Source organism: Misgurnus anguillicaudatus, chromosome 18 (genome assembly GCF_027580225.2).
Source record: "Misgurnus anguillicaudatus chromosome 18, ASM2758022v2, whole genome shotgun sequence".
Taxonomy (NCBI): domain Eukaryota; kingdom Metazoa; phylum Chordata; class Actinopteri; order Cypriniformes; family Cobitidae; genus Misgurnus; species Misgurnus anguillicaudatus.
In genome coordinates this window covers 23,554,230-23,568,750 of record NC_073354.2, presented here as the reverse complement: position 1 = coordinate 23,568,750, position 14,521 = coordinate 23,554,230, and the positions used below count along the sequence as shown (strand labels likewise).

Here is a 14,521-nt window from a genome sequence, read left to right as displayed (position 1 = left end):
ATGTATTTTATGATATGTCAGTGCAAGTTGTTTTTAGTTTGGACAGCTCTTACATTTATTTTAGTCTAGGACTAGTCTAATCCCTGTCTGGGAAACCGCCCCAATGTGTTAGCATGACAGAAGCTTGATGCTGTCGGGAGAACAAGCATGATGAGCAAAATGACCTAAGAAAATATACAATTTAAGTAAATTTGTGCTTAAAACAAGCAAAAAATCTACCAATGGGGTGAGAAACTTTTACTCAAATTAGGTGTTTAAGAAAAAAAGTTAAATTATTTCAAGACTTTTTTTCTCACCCCATTGGCAGATATTTTTGATTGTTTTAAGCACAAATTCACTTAAATTGTATATTTTTTGTCTAAAAACTAGATTTATTTTCTTGGGTCATTTTTCTCATCAAGAAAAAGCATCTGTAGTGAAGCATTCTGGTGACACTTGACAGACCTACAGTAGATGTCCAGTTTATTTCATAAAGATGGCTGTTTTTTGCATTGAGCTTCATTAAAACAGTGGTGTTTGCAATATTTGAACCTCCTAAGACCTTTTTTGTTGTTTGCACCATAATACTTAATTCTGTGTAACTGGAACCTGTTGTACACAAATGTGGACATTTACACAGCTTCATGTTCAAAGAAAAATATTTGGTTATTATGTTCATTGGTTCTTCCTAACCCCAAATAGCTGGAAGAAATCTAAAATGCGAGCCAAACCAAAGGTCTTAGGAGGTTAAAGGCACATCCAGGAGTCGCCTCTTTTAGAAAAGTAGGCGTTTGGCATGCTAAGAAGAAAAACATCTTGAAAGTCGATGTAGGTTCCACACAGGGCGATGTATTACAACAGTTCAAATTTCACATTAAACAAACAATTTAGTCTTACTCGCCTTATTATGCTGTAATTGCCACATAAACTCGTTGCTTGTTTGTGAGTCAACCTCTGTTTCCAAGAGTGATTGGTCTCCACCAACCGTAAAATCAATTAAAGAGCCACATGAAGTAAACTTTATGATCTGATCATTTCTGCTTTTATTCAAAGTTAAAGATGTTGCTCTGCTCAGAGGTCCTGTGGGGTCTTGGCTAGATGGGATACAGCTACGGCCTAAATCCCGTGAATGTTGAGTTTATGGTTAGGTTTGGGGCTAGAGTTAGGATAAAAACAGCGCTCATCTGGCGAGATTTGGGCGTTTGCTTTATCCCTTTTAACCACGACCGTCCTATGGCTTTGATTGAAAATAATACGACATCAGTACTTGAAATTCTTTCCATATTTTCCAAGATTCCGATGAGCAGTCTTGTGTATCTTGAGGGGCAGTTCATGCTTGCTTAAGGTTTCTAAAGATATTTTCCAATCATCTAAAAGAGGTGCTGACCTCTAGATCTTGTTTTCCTCTCAGGATTTGGCTGATCTCGTCTCTTTTTCTCTTTTCTCTTCTACAGCACGGCAGGTGTGGTATTCCTCAGCTCTTAGTACAAAGATATTCGGAGGACTTCCAGCAGCCAGTGAAGGACGTGGCGTCCGGTCTGGATCAGATCAGAGTTAAACAACTGCGCAAGGAGCACCGTATGGCTGTGAGTCACTTAAGTCACTTATTATATGCCTGTTCCCTGGAAATGCAAACCTTATGACATCTGCTAATGGGTCGTTTAACCTAAATTATATAGACTAAATGTGACCCAGCATGTAAAAACTCAACTAAAGTATTTTTTGTGATTTACTGTACATACAATTATTCTACACTGCAAAACATGATTTTCAAGAAAAAATGTTTTTAGTATTTTTGTCCTGTTTTCACAAAAAATATAAAAAAATTCTTAAATTAAGATGCTTTTTCCAAAATAAAGTCTAGTTTTTAGACCAAAAATATCAAATTTAAGTGATTTTGTGCATGAAACGAGCAAAAAAAATCTGCCAATGGGTTAAGGAAATTTTTCTTTAAATGTTCTTGAATTTAGTGTTTAAGAAAAATGTTTAAGATTTTTAGCTTACTCCTTTACCAGATTTTTTTGCTTGTTTTATGCACAAAATCACTTAAAATGGATATTTTTGGTCTAGAAGCTAGACTTATTTTCTTGGGTCGTTTTGCTCATCAAGAAAAAGTATCTTAATTTAAGAATTTTTAGATATTTTTACCAAAAACAGAATAAAAATAAATATTTATTTTTCTTGAAAATCATTTTTTGCAGTGTATAATGTAAAAACATTCTGTGAAGATACACTGCAAAAAAATTATTTTCAAGAAAAAATGTCTTGGTATTTTTGTCTTGTTTTCAGTAAAAATATTTAAAAAAATTTAAATTAAGATGCTTTTTCTTGATGAGCAAAATGACCCAAGAAAATAAGTCTAGTTTTTAAAACAACAATATCAAATCTAAGTGATTTTGTGCATAAAACAAGCAAAAAAATCTTGAACATTTTTCTTAAACACTAAATTCAAGAAAAATTCAAGAAAAATTAGCCTACCCCATTGGCAGATTTTTTTTTTTGCTTGATTTATGCACAAAATCACTTAAAATTAATATTTTTGGTCTAGAAACTAGACTTATTTTCTTGGGTCGTTTTGCTCATGAAGAAAAAGCATCTTAATTTAAGAATTTTTAGACTTTCTTACTTAGTATTTTTGTCTTGTTTTCAGTAGAAATATCTAAAAAGTCTTTAATCAAGATGCATTTTCTTGATAAGCAAAATGACCTAAAAAAATAAGTCTAGTTTTTAGACAAAAAATATTGCCAATATAAGTTAATTTGTGCTTAAAACAAGCAAAATTTTCTGTCAATGGGGTGAACAAATTTTGCTTAAATTAAGTGTTTAAGAAGCAAGAAATCTTATTTTTAGATTTTTCTATCACCCCAGTGGCAGATATTTTTGCTTGTTTTAATCACAAAATCACAAAATTATATATTTTTGACTTATCTTAATTTAAAAATGTTTAGCTATTTCTACTAAAAACAAGACCAAAATACTAAGAAAGTCATTTTTTACAGTGTAACCTTGATATCTGAGTAAGGTCATGTCAAAGATTGAAATCAATGAGTGAAATTAAACTTTGATGCTTCAAATTTCATAGATTACTTTAGCCTGAATTTCACAGACAGGGTATCAAATAGAAAGTGCTAATTTAATTTTCCTTTTCTCCACAGATTCCCTCTGGAGGTTTGACTGACATGTGTCGAAAGCCAGTGTCTCCTGTTAACTCGAGCTCTGTTTCTGATTGGCTCGTGTCCATTGGAATGCCTATGTATTGTGCCCCTCTATTGGCCGCAGGCTGTGACACTCTGGGTCGCGTGTCATCCTTGAATGAGGCGAGCGCGAGGGAGGCGGGGCTGAAGGAGGAGCATCACATACGTATTCTGCTCAGCGAGGCCCAACTACTCAAAGCCAACAGCACAGTACAGTCATAATACTTACATGACTTTATATAACTTTTATGAAACTGTCAGGCAAAGGTGTTCAAGAGCAACAACTGTCCTAGTTGTTGCGTTATATCAAGATACAATTTCTAATATCTGTTATTTCTGGTAAACTACATACCTATAATCTCACAGCTGGCTGACGTTTATAGAAATGACCGAAGTGGCTACCTGTTACTGAAAGGTTTTCAGCAGTAAAGGTTTGGCCCAAACGAGAGAAGAAAGCACAGTTGTTGTTGTTTTTTTCCAGAGAATTTATGCTTTTGTATGACTTTCAAGACTGTTCTTCTCACTTTTTTCATAAAGTGTGAAATTTATTTAGAAAAAAGCAGTAAAGGAAAAAAAGTGTTTTTAGTGCTTATTGTTGAAGGAGATGTACGTCACCTGGCCAAAGCGATTTCATTTCATCCAGGTTTTGTTAATATAATGTTACTTTTGTCTCGAAACAGATGTATATTAAATATGTATATCAAAAGATATCTCCTTTGATGAGTCCTGTAAAGGATATGTTTATAACATTCTCATATGCATGATGTTGCCATATGGGGATATTCAGAGTAATGCACATTTTGAATTCAGGCCAATGGTTGGCCACGGTTTAAGCAAGTATGTATAATGTTTATAAAAAGTGTGATGAACCATTTCACAAAAAAAAAAACATTTGTATGTCTTTACATGGTCACATTTTAAAACATCACGCTTTATACTCCGCTTAACATAATACAGTATATTCAAAGCACATTTAATCTTCTGACACAAAATATTCAAAAACATGACTTACTACTCTTCAGCTATACGGGATATAATGTTTATTAATGCTTACATAAGTTCAATTATATGTCGCATTTGTTGTAAATTATATTCCTGCACATTATGTACCTCTTATCATATTCAAATCTGATGCAACTTCTGCATCATACAGCAGTAATATGCTTGCTGGAGTGACGTGTGTAGTTTTTTAGTTCATTTGGTTTTGCCCCAGATTGCCTTGCACTTGACTGGGGTATTTAAAGACGTTTATAATTTGTAAAAGCCTAAAGCACACAGTCTAGCCTTAAAAATTTCAATTTAGAAAACTAGTCGCTAGTGACTTAAAGAGACTGGGGCAGACATCATGCACTACAAAAAATGATTTTCAAGAAAATAATTCTTAGTATTTAGTAAAAAAAAATTTTAAATTGGGTTGCTTTTTCTTGATGAGCGGAGCAGCCCAGGAAAAAAAGTCTAGTTTTTAGACCAAGAATATCAAAGTTAAGTAATTTTGTGCATAAAACAAGCAAAAAAATCTGCCAATGGGGTAAGCTAATTTTTCTTGAATTTTTCTTGAATTTACTGTTTAAGAAAAATGTTCAAGATTTTTTTGCTTACCCCCATTGGCAGTTTTATGCACAAAAATTTTGGTCTAAAAACTGGACTTGTTTTCTTGGGTTGTTTTGCTAATCAAGAAAAAGCATCTTAATTTAAGAATTTTTAGATATTTTTATAGACAAGATAAAAATACTAAGATTTTTTTTCTTGAAAATAATTTTTTGCAGTGTGGCTGCATCAGAGATCATTCGAAAGTATTGGTAACATTTTTTATTCATCAGTCCACGCCACTGTTTGAATCATGTTTTTTTTTTTTTTTTTTGGAGCCTGACTGTTTCCTCCACTGGATTTGATATTCAGTGATGTCACTTCCATACAATAGCTCTTACGATCACATGCATGTCTCTAAAGCTTTGTGCTGTGTTTCATGTTAGCAGAACTTGTAGTCCAGTTGTTTGCGCATGCATGAAAGAAAAGTTGCACAGATATTGTGATTTCCTATTCCAAACTTATTGTCATGCGTGGGTGTGTGTGTTAACAGTGGGGATGGACAACATATTTCTCACACATCTGGTGTTGGATGTGGGCGTGCTTTAGCAGACATCTGTTAGCACCATTGCTTGGGCATTCATATGATGTAATACTGTAAATCATTATCAACTTTAAATTAAGCACAAGAAAGCAAGTTCCCCCACATACGCTCAGGCTGTTTTTGATGAAACAGACAGAAAACTGAAGTGATATTTTTACTAGATGCTTCTAAAGATCATTGATGTTTACAAGAGAAAGACAAAAACGAATGCTTCCATGAGGCCTTTTTTTAAAAATTGATTTAGATTCATTAATTTCTCTGTTTTATTCATATATCATACATTACAGATCAGTTTATAGAATATAACACTCAAAAATTAAGTTTAACAGCATTAGAGATCAATCGATTACTTTATATCAGAGTTAATGCCTCCATATTTCTATCACTGGAGGTCTTTGGTAACAGTGAGGCTTTTTATGTAGTTCAATTTAAAAAATATATCATTAAATGTTACTGTAAAAATGCACTTTATTAAAAAGATTACTTTTTTCTTAAACTTCTTTTTTATTCCATTGTAAAGAAATAATGAGATTACAAATGTAATTTTGTTTTAAGTGTGTTAGCAAATTTGCATTCAGGTCATATGTTGAAGATTGAAGTGGACTGTGGTGGTCCCTGACAAAAATGTTGAAGTATTAAATCTTGTCAAAACATTAATCACTTGTTAAAGAACTAACCAGTTAATATTTCAGCTTGAACTGGATCTTAATTACATATATGAATGATTAACAGAGGTTGCACATTCTGTATGTAATTGATATTTAAATAACTTATTTTTGATTTCATATCATTTGTAATTATTAGCTGTATTATACATCATAGAGCAATACACTTCCATAAAGTTAGCCGGTGACATGCTTCAATGACCGCTGTAAAATGTATGTATTAAAAATGATTTTATCTGGTTTCAGTTCGCTAATGATCGTCTATAAAGGTTTTGCTTGTGTATTTACAAAAAATGTCCTAAAATATTTGTCACTTTGAGGTGTAATAAAAAGGAATATCCTGGGATTGACTCTGTGTGTGTGTGTGTGTGTGTGTGTGTGTCTATGTCTATATGTTCGCTCTTTTATACATTCATGTTTTAAATCTAAAAGTTAAAAAACTGTGTGATTTCTAAAATGTTTCTTGATCATTAGACAAAAAGTACCTTTGCACTTAAAGGGGTCATATTAGTACCTCTTGGTACCAAATGTGGTACTTATAAGGACCCAATATAAATGTTTTGGACTATAATGACAACAATTCTATTTTATTCATCGTTTAGTCAGAAATCCATCCCAAAGATGGTATAAGAAACACTTCTATAATGATCTTTTGATAAAAGAATAAAAAAACAGCTTGAAACCTTTAATTATAAAATAGTACGCAGTTTAAGGTTAAAGAGGAAGCATATTTTGATCCCCTTTCACCTCTTGAGTGAACAATCTGCAGATGTGATTTTATTTCCATTGGGTTTAATAAAGACATTATTTCACTTGATTTCATGCCTCGGTGGAATAAAACGTATTATGTTGCACTATAAAAGCAACCATTGTAAGGCAGACTGGTTTCATAATTTCAACACGTCCTTACTGACATGGGTGAAAGAGGCAAATGTAGTTGAAATGATGTCAGGGTACATTTAGTTTTTATGAGATATTTATATCTTTGATGTAAGAATAACAGTATGAATTTAAAAATGTAACCTTTGTCAAGTTTTGACAGATTCAGGTTGGACTATTTGTTTTAAAAATAAAGCAAGATAAGTGTTTTAAACCAATATAAATAAAAGCTGTCTAAGCCAGAAGTTTTTAAACTGTGGGTCAATGAGAGATGATGTATGCAAGATGTTAATAAGACAAAAAGTTCAATTAATGTCTGGCAATGACAATGGTTTCGATATCTTACCATAAGATTTTTGATTGTTTTTTGCAATAAGACTTTTATTCACTTGTGTTTTATTTATATAATTTATCTGATGAATATAAACATGAATGTGTTTCCCCATATTGTTTAATATTTTAAAATATGTTTGATGGTCTTGAGATACAGGTAGATTAGGTCCATGTTACTTAACCAGAGGCCAAAGCCACTAGGGGGCCTCAATAAACTTTCAAGGTTGCCTCAAAATGATTTAAAATAAAACAAGCATAGCACTAATCTAAAACTATGAAAAATCCAGATAATTCTTAGGTTTTTTTGTAATTTCTAATTATGCCATGCTTTACATTTTTTTATTGGGTAAAAACCGAGTATGATTGTTGCAATTATTGTGAACAACACAGGGAACCTTAAAAAAATGCTACAATCTACTGCAGCTCTGAGCAGTTTCGTGCTTTCGTGAATCCTCCGCGCGGTGGTGATAAACTTCACAGCCAGCGCGTGAGCGTTCGCGTCAATCCTGAACTTTTCCTCCACATTCAGTAATCTGACACCGACACAAAACCCAAAAAGCAGAGGATGGATTCCCAACTTCATTCGCAAAAATAGCTCGGCGAGGTCAGCCGAGAAAAAAACACGGAGCCAACGGCCGGCGAAAGCCCGACGTCACGCGCACGCTTAGTAGACCGTGAAGCGGCTTTACTTTTTAAATGTCGACTAAAAAGTTGTTATCTAAAGAGGCGGATGGGTGACGACCATTCTCGGCGCTTCCATGTGAGGAGACGATGAAGCATTACAGCAGCAGTCCCCGTCAAAATCACAGCAGAGAGAGAGACAGCAAAAAGGGACTCTGGTTATCCATAATCGGGCTTCGCTTCTCCCTGCGTGATTATGTTTTCTGCATGGCCACGCTGCTGCTCTTCTGCGTGGCTTCACTGGTTTATCAGCTGAACGGAGGACCTCCTAAAGTCCTGCTGGAGATCAGGCAGTATCTCGGTAAGACGCTGTCCAACATTTCCCCCGCGTGTTCAACTTTCTGCTCGTTTCTGTGCTCGTGGACGTGTTTGGGCACGCTTGGGTTTGCGCGTGCTCACCTTTACGCAGAAAAGTCTTTACTTGATCTTTAAAGTTTATATTGTGAGTTTAGTTAAGGCCACGAACGACAGCTATATTAGCATCCACACCAAGCGACGCTGGTGTTATATGTATTTTGGGCTCGCGCACTGTGACAGTTAAAATGCGCGAGCCCTAAGTGGATTTTTATTGGCTGTCAATATTTTATCGTTAATTAGCTGGAAAATCACTAACTTACCCCACACGTTGTCGTTATAGCTATGTTGTGGACTTTTTCAATTCTCTTAATTTATTTAAACGTTATTGTTACACACATGGGAAAGTACTGTAGTGTACTGTACTATTTACCATAGTAAACTGTTGTAAAGATTTTTTACCTTCCTATGGCTAATATTTAAACATACTACAGTATTTTCTAGAGTTTATTAATTTACTATAGTTCATATTATTACATAATAATACAGTACTGTAATATACTATAATTATTACACTACGATACTGTATTTAAATACTATAAAATACGACGTTATAGTTTATAATAGTAAATGCTATATACAACAGTATTTATTTTCATGCGAGTATAACTTTAGTTATCATCCTGTGTGTGAGTGGACCTGTCTGACGAAGTCTTCTGTAGATGCATAGTCAGAAGAGAACAAAAATGTGTATATATGTCATTCAGTCATTGTCCGTTTGTTATGTCTGAGGTTACTGTTAAACACAAGCGTCTGTCGTGGTTATGTCTGTTATGTGCTGTTTGAGGTAAAGCATGGCTCGTGCTGGCTCTGTTTCAAAACAAACCAAAAGAGGTCTCGTGCTGCATCTCTGTGATGGGTTTTCTATCATTTATAATTGATCGGTATGTTGTAACAGTGGCACCTAAGCTTCTGCAAGGATATTCTCTGTGTGTGTGTGTGTGTGTGTGTGTGTGTGTTTGTGTGTGTGTGTGTGTGTGTGTGTGTGTGTGTGTGTGTGTGTGCGCGAGAGAGAGAGAGAGAGAGCGCGCACATTGGACATTATGTGTTGTCAAAGTTTCCATTAGCATGTGTCAGTGTCAGTGAGTGAATGTGTGTACTTGTATGAGATTAGTGATCTGCTCTGTTTTCAATAGGATGAACATCAGCAGGCTATGATTAATCTTTAATACTTCAAGGGGTGGTTTCATAGACAGGGATTAGCTTAAGCCAGGACCCTTAGTTTAATTAAGAAATATAACTAGTTTTAACAAACATGCCTTCCTAAAAACATTACTTGTGTGCCAACAAAAGGCACTTATGTATTTAAGATATGTCTGTGCAAGTTGTTTTCAGTTTGGGCAGCTCTTACATTTAATTTAGTCAAGGACTAGTCTAATCCCTGTCTGGGAAACAGCCCTCAAGTCATTTTAAGCTTCCATGAGCTGGACGGCAAAGCTTACTTAAACCCGAAACATCGGATCAAACAGTTTATTGATCGATTACTGTCTTGCAAAGTAAACAAAATGTGTCTTTAACTAAAAAGTTTACACAAAAGTTTCAAGGGCAACTATTATGCACAATCCACTTTTACAAGGTGTTTGAATAAAGTGTGCTGGCAGTGTGTGAACACAACCTATGATGAAAAAAATCCACCTGCTCCTTGTTTTTTAATTACCATTAAATCAAAGCAGTCTCATTAGACATGCCGTTTTGATTCTCTTATAAACAGCCCTGCATTCCCATAGTTTCACTTTCCAGCGAGTTGTACTCTGTCCACTAGATACTGTTGTCTCAGACTGTATTAATCAGATCTATTTTAACTGAAAGCACTCACTGTCTGTTTGTAAGGAAGTGAGGAGCTGTAGCTCCTTTGCATTTAAAGGTGCAGTGTGTAAATTTTTGCAGCATCTAGTGGTGAGGTTGCGCATTGCAGCCAACGGCTCAGTCCACTGCTCACCCCTCTCTTTTGAAACGCATAGAGAAGCTACTTCAGCCGCCACCGGACAAGCATGTCATCGTCGGAGACAATTTAGTAAAAAAAGTTTGTCCGTTAACGGCTTCTGTAGAAACATGGCGGCACAAAATGGCGACTTCCACGTAAGGGGAACCTCTGTGTATGTAGATAAAAATGTCTCATTCTAAGGTAATAAAAACATAACGGTGCATTATGAAAGGTCTTTATACACCCCTGATCATATAGTTTTGTATAATATTTTGCATTTATGTCAAGAGATCATTCTAAAAATTACACACTGCACCTTTAAAGGTACAGACATTTAACAGCGTGTTTTTGCTTCCACCCAAATAGGGGCATTTTGGAAATGCTATAAATAATAAATGATCTGTGGGGTATTTTGAGCTGAAACTTCACATTCTGGGCACACTTGAGACTTATATTACATCTTGTAATAAGGCCATAATAGGTGCCCTTTAAATTTTGTCATACAATCTTTGTTCTCTAGATTTTTAACAGAAGGTCCAGACGAGTTTTGTCTACAATGAAAAGGATTATTTGGGCTGTCAGGCCACACTCTGGGTTTCAATTACCAATGGGTTGTTTTAACCCATACTTGGGTAAGTATAGACAAACCCAACCAGTGGTTTAAATTAACCTAGAAATTGTTCATTTCTGACCCACCCATAGGTTAAAACAATCCTGTATTTTGGGTTAAAACAACATATAGGTAATTGAAACCCAACAATTGGGTTTTACCATTTTACCCAACCTTGTTTTAAAACGACTTAGCATTTTTTTAAGAGTACATGGAAGTAATGTAAAGGAGGTTCATTTGACTGAATTGTAAATTTATATAATAACCAATAGCTTAAAGTAGTAAAAAATACTGAAAAATTACATTTAAGTAAGTTAGTTTGATAGGAGCATGGTCATGTAATCCAACCAATCAGCACTAAAAGGTCTCTGTATATAGCTGTCCTTCACCTCTGTCCCATGACAGTTTTTTGCAACATCCTTCCTCCACCTCATCACCTCACTCTCGGCATATTTATACCAGTTAAGGAAGGGACAGTACTCTTTGTTCGGGCTAATATTCCGAGCTCGAAGCTCACCCCTCGGACAGCACGCCAAATATGCTTTACTTCATATTTGATTACATGTTAAAGGATTAGTCTATTTTCTTAAAAAAAAAATCACTCACACCATGTCCTCCAAAATGTTAATGTCTTTCTTTCTTCAGTAGAGAAGAAATTATGTTTTTTGAGGAAATCATTCCAGGATTTTTCTCATTTTAATGGACTTTAATGGACCCCAACACTTAACAGTTTTAATGCAGTTAAAATTGCAGTTTCAAAGGACTCTAAACGATCCCAAACGAGGCAAAAGGGTCTTATCTAGCAAAATGATTGTCATTTTTGTCAAGAAAAATGTTAAACCACAACTTCTCGTCTTCCTCCGGTCCTGTGATGCGCCAGCGCAACCTCACGTACAGTAATTGTGTAATGACGTCAAAAGGTCATGTGTTACATATGTGAAAAGCACATTTGCGGACCATTTTAAACAATAAACATTAATTAGTATCATACCACATACAACAACGTCGGAACGGTCCTCTTTCTCCACACTTGTAAACACTGGGGCGTAGTTTTGATACTTCATCTGTGACCTCTTGACGTGATGACGTATTATGTGAGGTCGCGCTGGCGTGTCACGTGACCGAAGGAAGACGAGAAGTTGGGGTTTAAAAGTGCATATTTTTATTTTTCTTTCCAAAAATGACAATCGTTTCACTAGATAAAATCCTTATGCCTCGTTTGAGATCGTTTAGAGTCCTTTGAAACTGCATTTTTAAACTGCATTAAAATTGTTTAGTGTTGGGGTCCATTAAAGTCCATTAAAATTAAAAAAATCCTGGAATGTTTTCCTCAAAAAACACAATTTCTTCTCGACCGAACAAAGAAAGGCATCAACACCCTGGATGACATGATGGTGGTGAGTAAATTATCTGGATCTTTTCTAAAGAAAATGGACTAATCCTTTAATGCAAACTCCTGAAACTGCCATAGTTCTTAGTTGACCTCTGATATGCTATTTGCATAGCTTTGACAGTGCCTGCTCATTGTTCTGGTTTGGGACCATGTAAGGGGGAGTAAAATACAGATGTTTGTGTGAACCGTTCCTTCATTCAAACAGACTGATGTCTGAGGTGTTAAAGCTCTTGAAGTACGTTTCAGATTTTTCCAAGTAGCTGCTAACTTGAAAAGATTCTCGTCTGGGCCACGTTCAAATGTCATCTGCTCAAGACAAACTCTGTACCCATCAGCACTTTCCCATGAATGGCTACAGTTGTCAGTTAGCTACTAAACGCTGAAGTACTCAAAGCATCCTTGACCACACTGACTTTAGAGAGATCAGGATATCTGCATGTTTTAAACTTTCACCGTTTTGTACCACAGAAGAATGGATTTTGGTGTGAGGGCGAGTAAATGTTTAGGGGAACTATTCCTGTAAATGTTCAACAAACAGCTGACTCTACACATTCACTGCCAGTACTGAAAATCCACTGCAGGTTTGTCTAACCACAAAGCCACAAAATTAGGCATTGCAAGTATATACATGGCAGGCTTTTTGTTGCCGAGTAGTTGTAGTAGGATATTTTGGATGTAGATAAAGAGGAACAAGGGATACGTCTGAGTGAACAGTGGATCTGTGAAAAGCCAGGGATGTGCAACACTCATTGTAGGGAAAATCCATTTCTCTCTCTCTCTCTCTCTCTCTCTCTCTCTCTCTCTCTCTCTCTCTCTCTCTCTCTCTCTCTCCTCTTTCATAGCTAAAGGATGAGCGCCAGTTCTATTTACTTTTAAGAGCAGGTGTTACTTTTGGCTAGCTTGTGATTTAGTGTGTATACCAGGTGAACATGCGTGTGTTAAATCACTGACCGCTGGATGCTGGTCAAGTACACTGTTGTTGTGTTGCATAAATTGTAGAGTTGCATAAATTGTAGAGTCTATTTGTGTGCACATGTTTATATATTGAACTCTGTGGTATCTTTGGGAATTTTTTCGCAACACCGAAAGAGAGAGCGTGTCCGCCTTTGATGTGATGCTCGTAAACAGTGAATTTGAATTGCAAATGTTTGTGTTGCTGTTCAAATAGTGTTTATGGTAGTTTTGTGTAGTTGGTCTTGCAGTTTTGTGTATGAGTAATAGAGGGTCATAGAAACTTTGGGTGTGTGGGTGCCATTAATCATAATTTGTTGTGGTGCCATGTCTGTCAGACCCTCTTGGACTAGTAAATGACACATCATTACATGCCCACACTCACTTGAAAAGGCTTTGAGAAGTACCATCAAGACTTTTTTTATCTGACAAAGTTGCTGCATAATTCGCACACATGCTCATTTAGGTGATGCAGGTTCGAATCTGGTGTTGCATTGCCCCCATTTACGTTTAGGCATTTGACAGACGCTTTTAATCTAAAGTGGCTTACCATAGCGAGGAAAGCACACAACAGTGATTCATCCTAGGTGGGCAGTAATATGAGAAGTGTGAATTGGAATACAAAGCCTCAACAAATTTTTAGAGACAATACCTATTGGAAAAGGGACAAAAGATTTGAATCAGCTTGCACTTCAATTTTAATCCTGTGTTTGGGTCTATATCTGGGTATAGCACAAATATTATATTAAAAATCATTAGCACACTGTTATAGATATGGTTGGCTTGTGTACTTACATTATCCCAAATGTTTCCAACAGTATTTGAATCCAGAGAAATGTGCAATTTATAAAAGTGCAGTGTCCCTCTTTTGTTGTCTGTCAGTGGCATCATGTCTGCATTATCAGCGGTTTATGCTTTTATTGGTGTAGAAGTCAAGGTGTGTTTGGAGTCGCGCATGCAGGGCTCCAGACTGTGACCAAATGATCGCATTTTGCGAACAAAAATTTGAGGGTGTGCGACTGAATTTTACATCCAGTTGCACATGTGCAACCAGTAAATTTGCCTCCCCCACCCTGTCTATTTTTTATACATTAAACGTGGAAGGGGCACGTCAATGATCAATGAAATGAGCAATGAAATAATCAATGAGACGCGAACGCACATAAACGCAAACACACACGCGCACGCACGCACGCACACACACACACACACACACACACGAGAATGCTGGTGTCATCCAAAATTCATTCAAAATTACTTTTTGTTAGTCTGAAACCCTGGCTTTGAATTATTAGAAAATAACTGGCGAATAGATAGCACACTAGTGAAACTGAAGAACTAAAGCCTAACATTTAATGCATTTATCCAGTCTTTTCAGTGTCTGTTAATATAACTGTTGGGTAGGATGAGCTAAACATACATTTTAA

At 35.8% G+C, this 14,521-nt stretch overlaps 2 protein-coding genes across 3 annotated transcripts in view; both read left to right on the top strand.

The window, feature by feature from the left end:
- sash1a (SAM and SH3 domain containing 1a) overlaps positions 1-3,881 on the top strand; it is a 321,640-nt gene extending 317,759 nt beyond the window's left edge. Inside the window, 2 exon segments of the mRNA XM_055186831.2 lie at positions 1,434-1,565; positions 3,135-3,881. Coding sequence (XP_055042806.2) covers positions 1,434-1,565; positions 3,135-3,395 — 393 coding nt within the window. The 3' untranslated portion in view covers positions 3,396-3,881.
- A 3,696-nt stretch (positions 3,882-7,577) lies between these two features.
- The window catches only part of usta (uronyl 2-sulfotransferase a), an 81,835-nt gene continuing 74,891 nt past the window's right edge, over positions 7,578-14,521 (top strand). Inside the window, exon 1 of one of the 2 annotated variants that reach the window (XM_055186495.2) lies at positions 7,578-8,163. In XM_055186495.2, coding sequence (XP_055042470.2) covers positions 7,953-8,163 — 211 coding nt within the window. In that variant the 5' untranslated portion in view covers positions 7,578-7,952. The remainder of the gene's footprint in view (positions 8,164-14,521) is intronic. The other variant, XM_055186496.2, reaches the window with a different exon arrangement.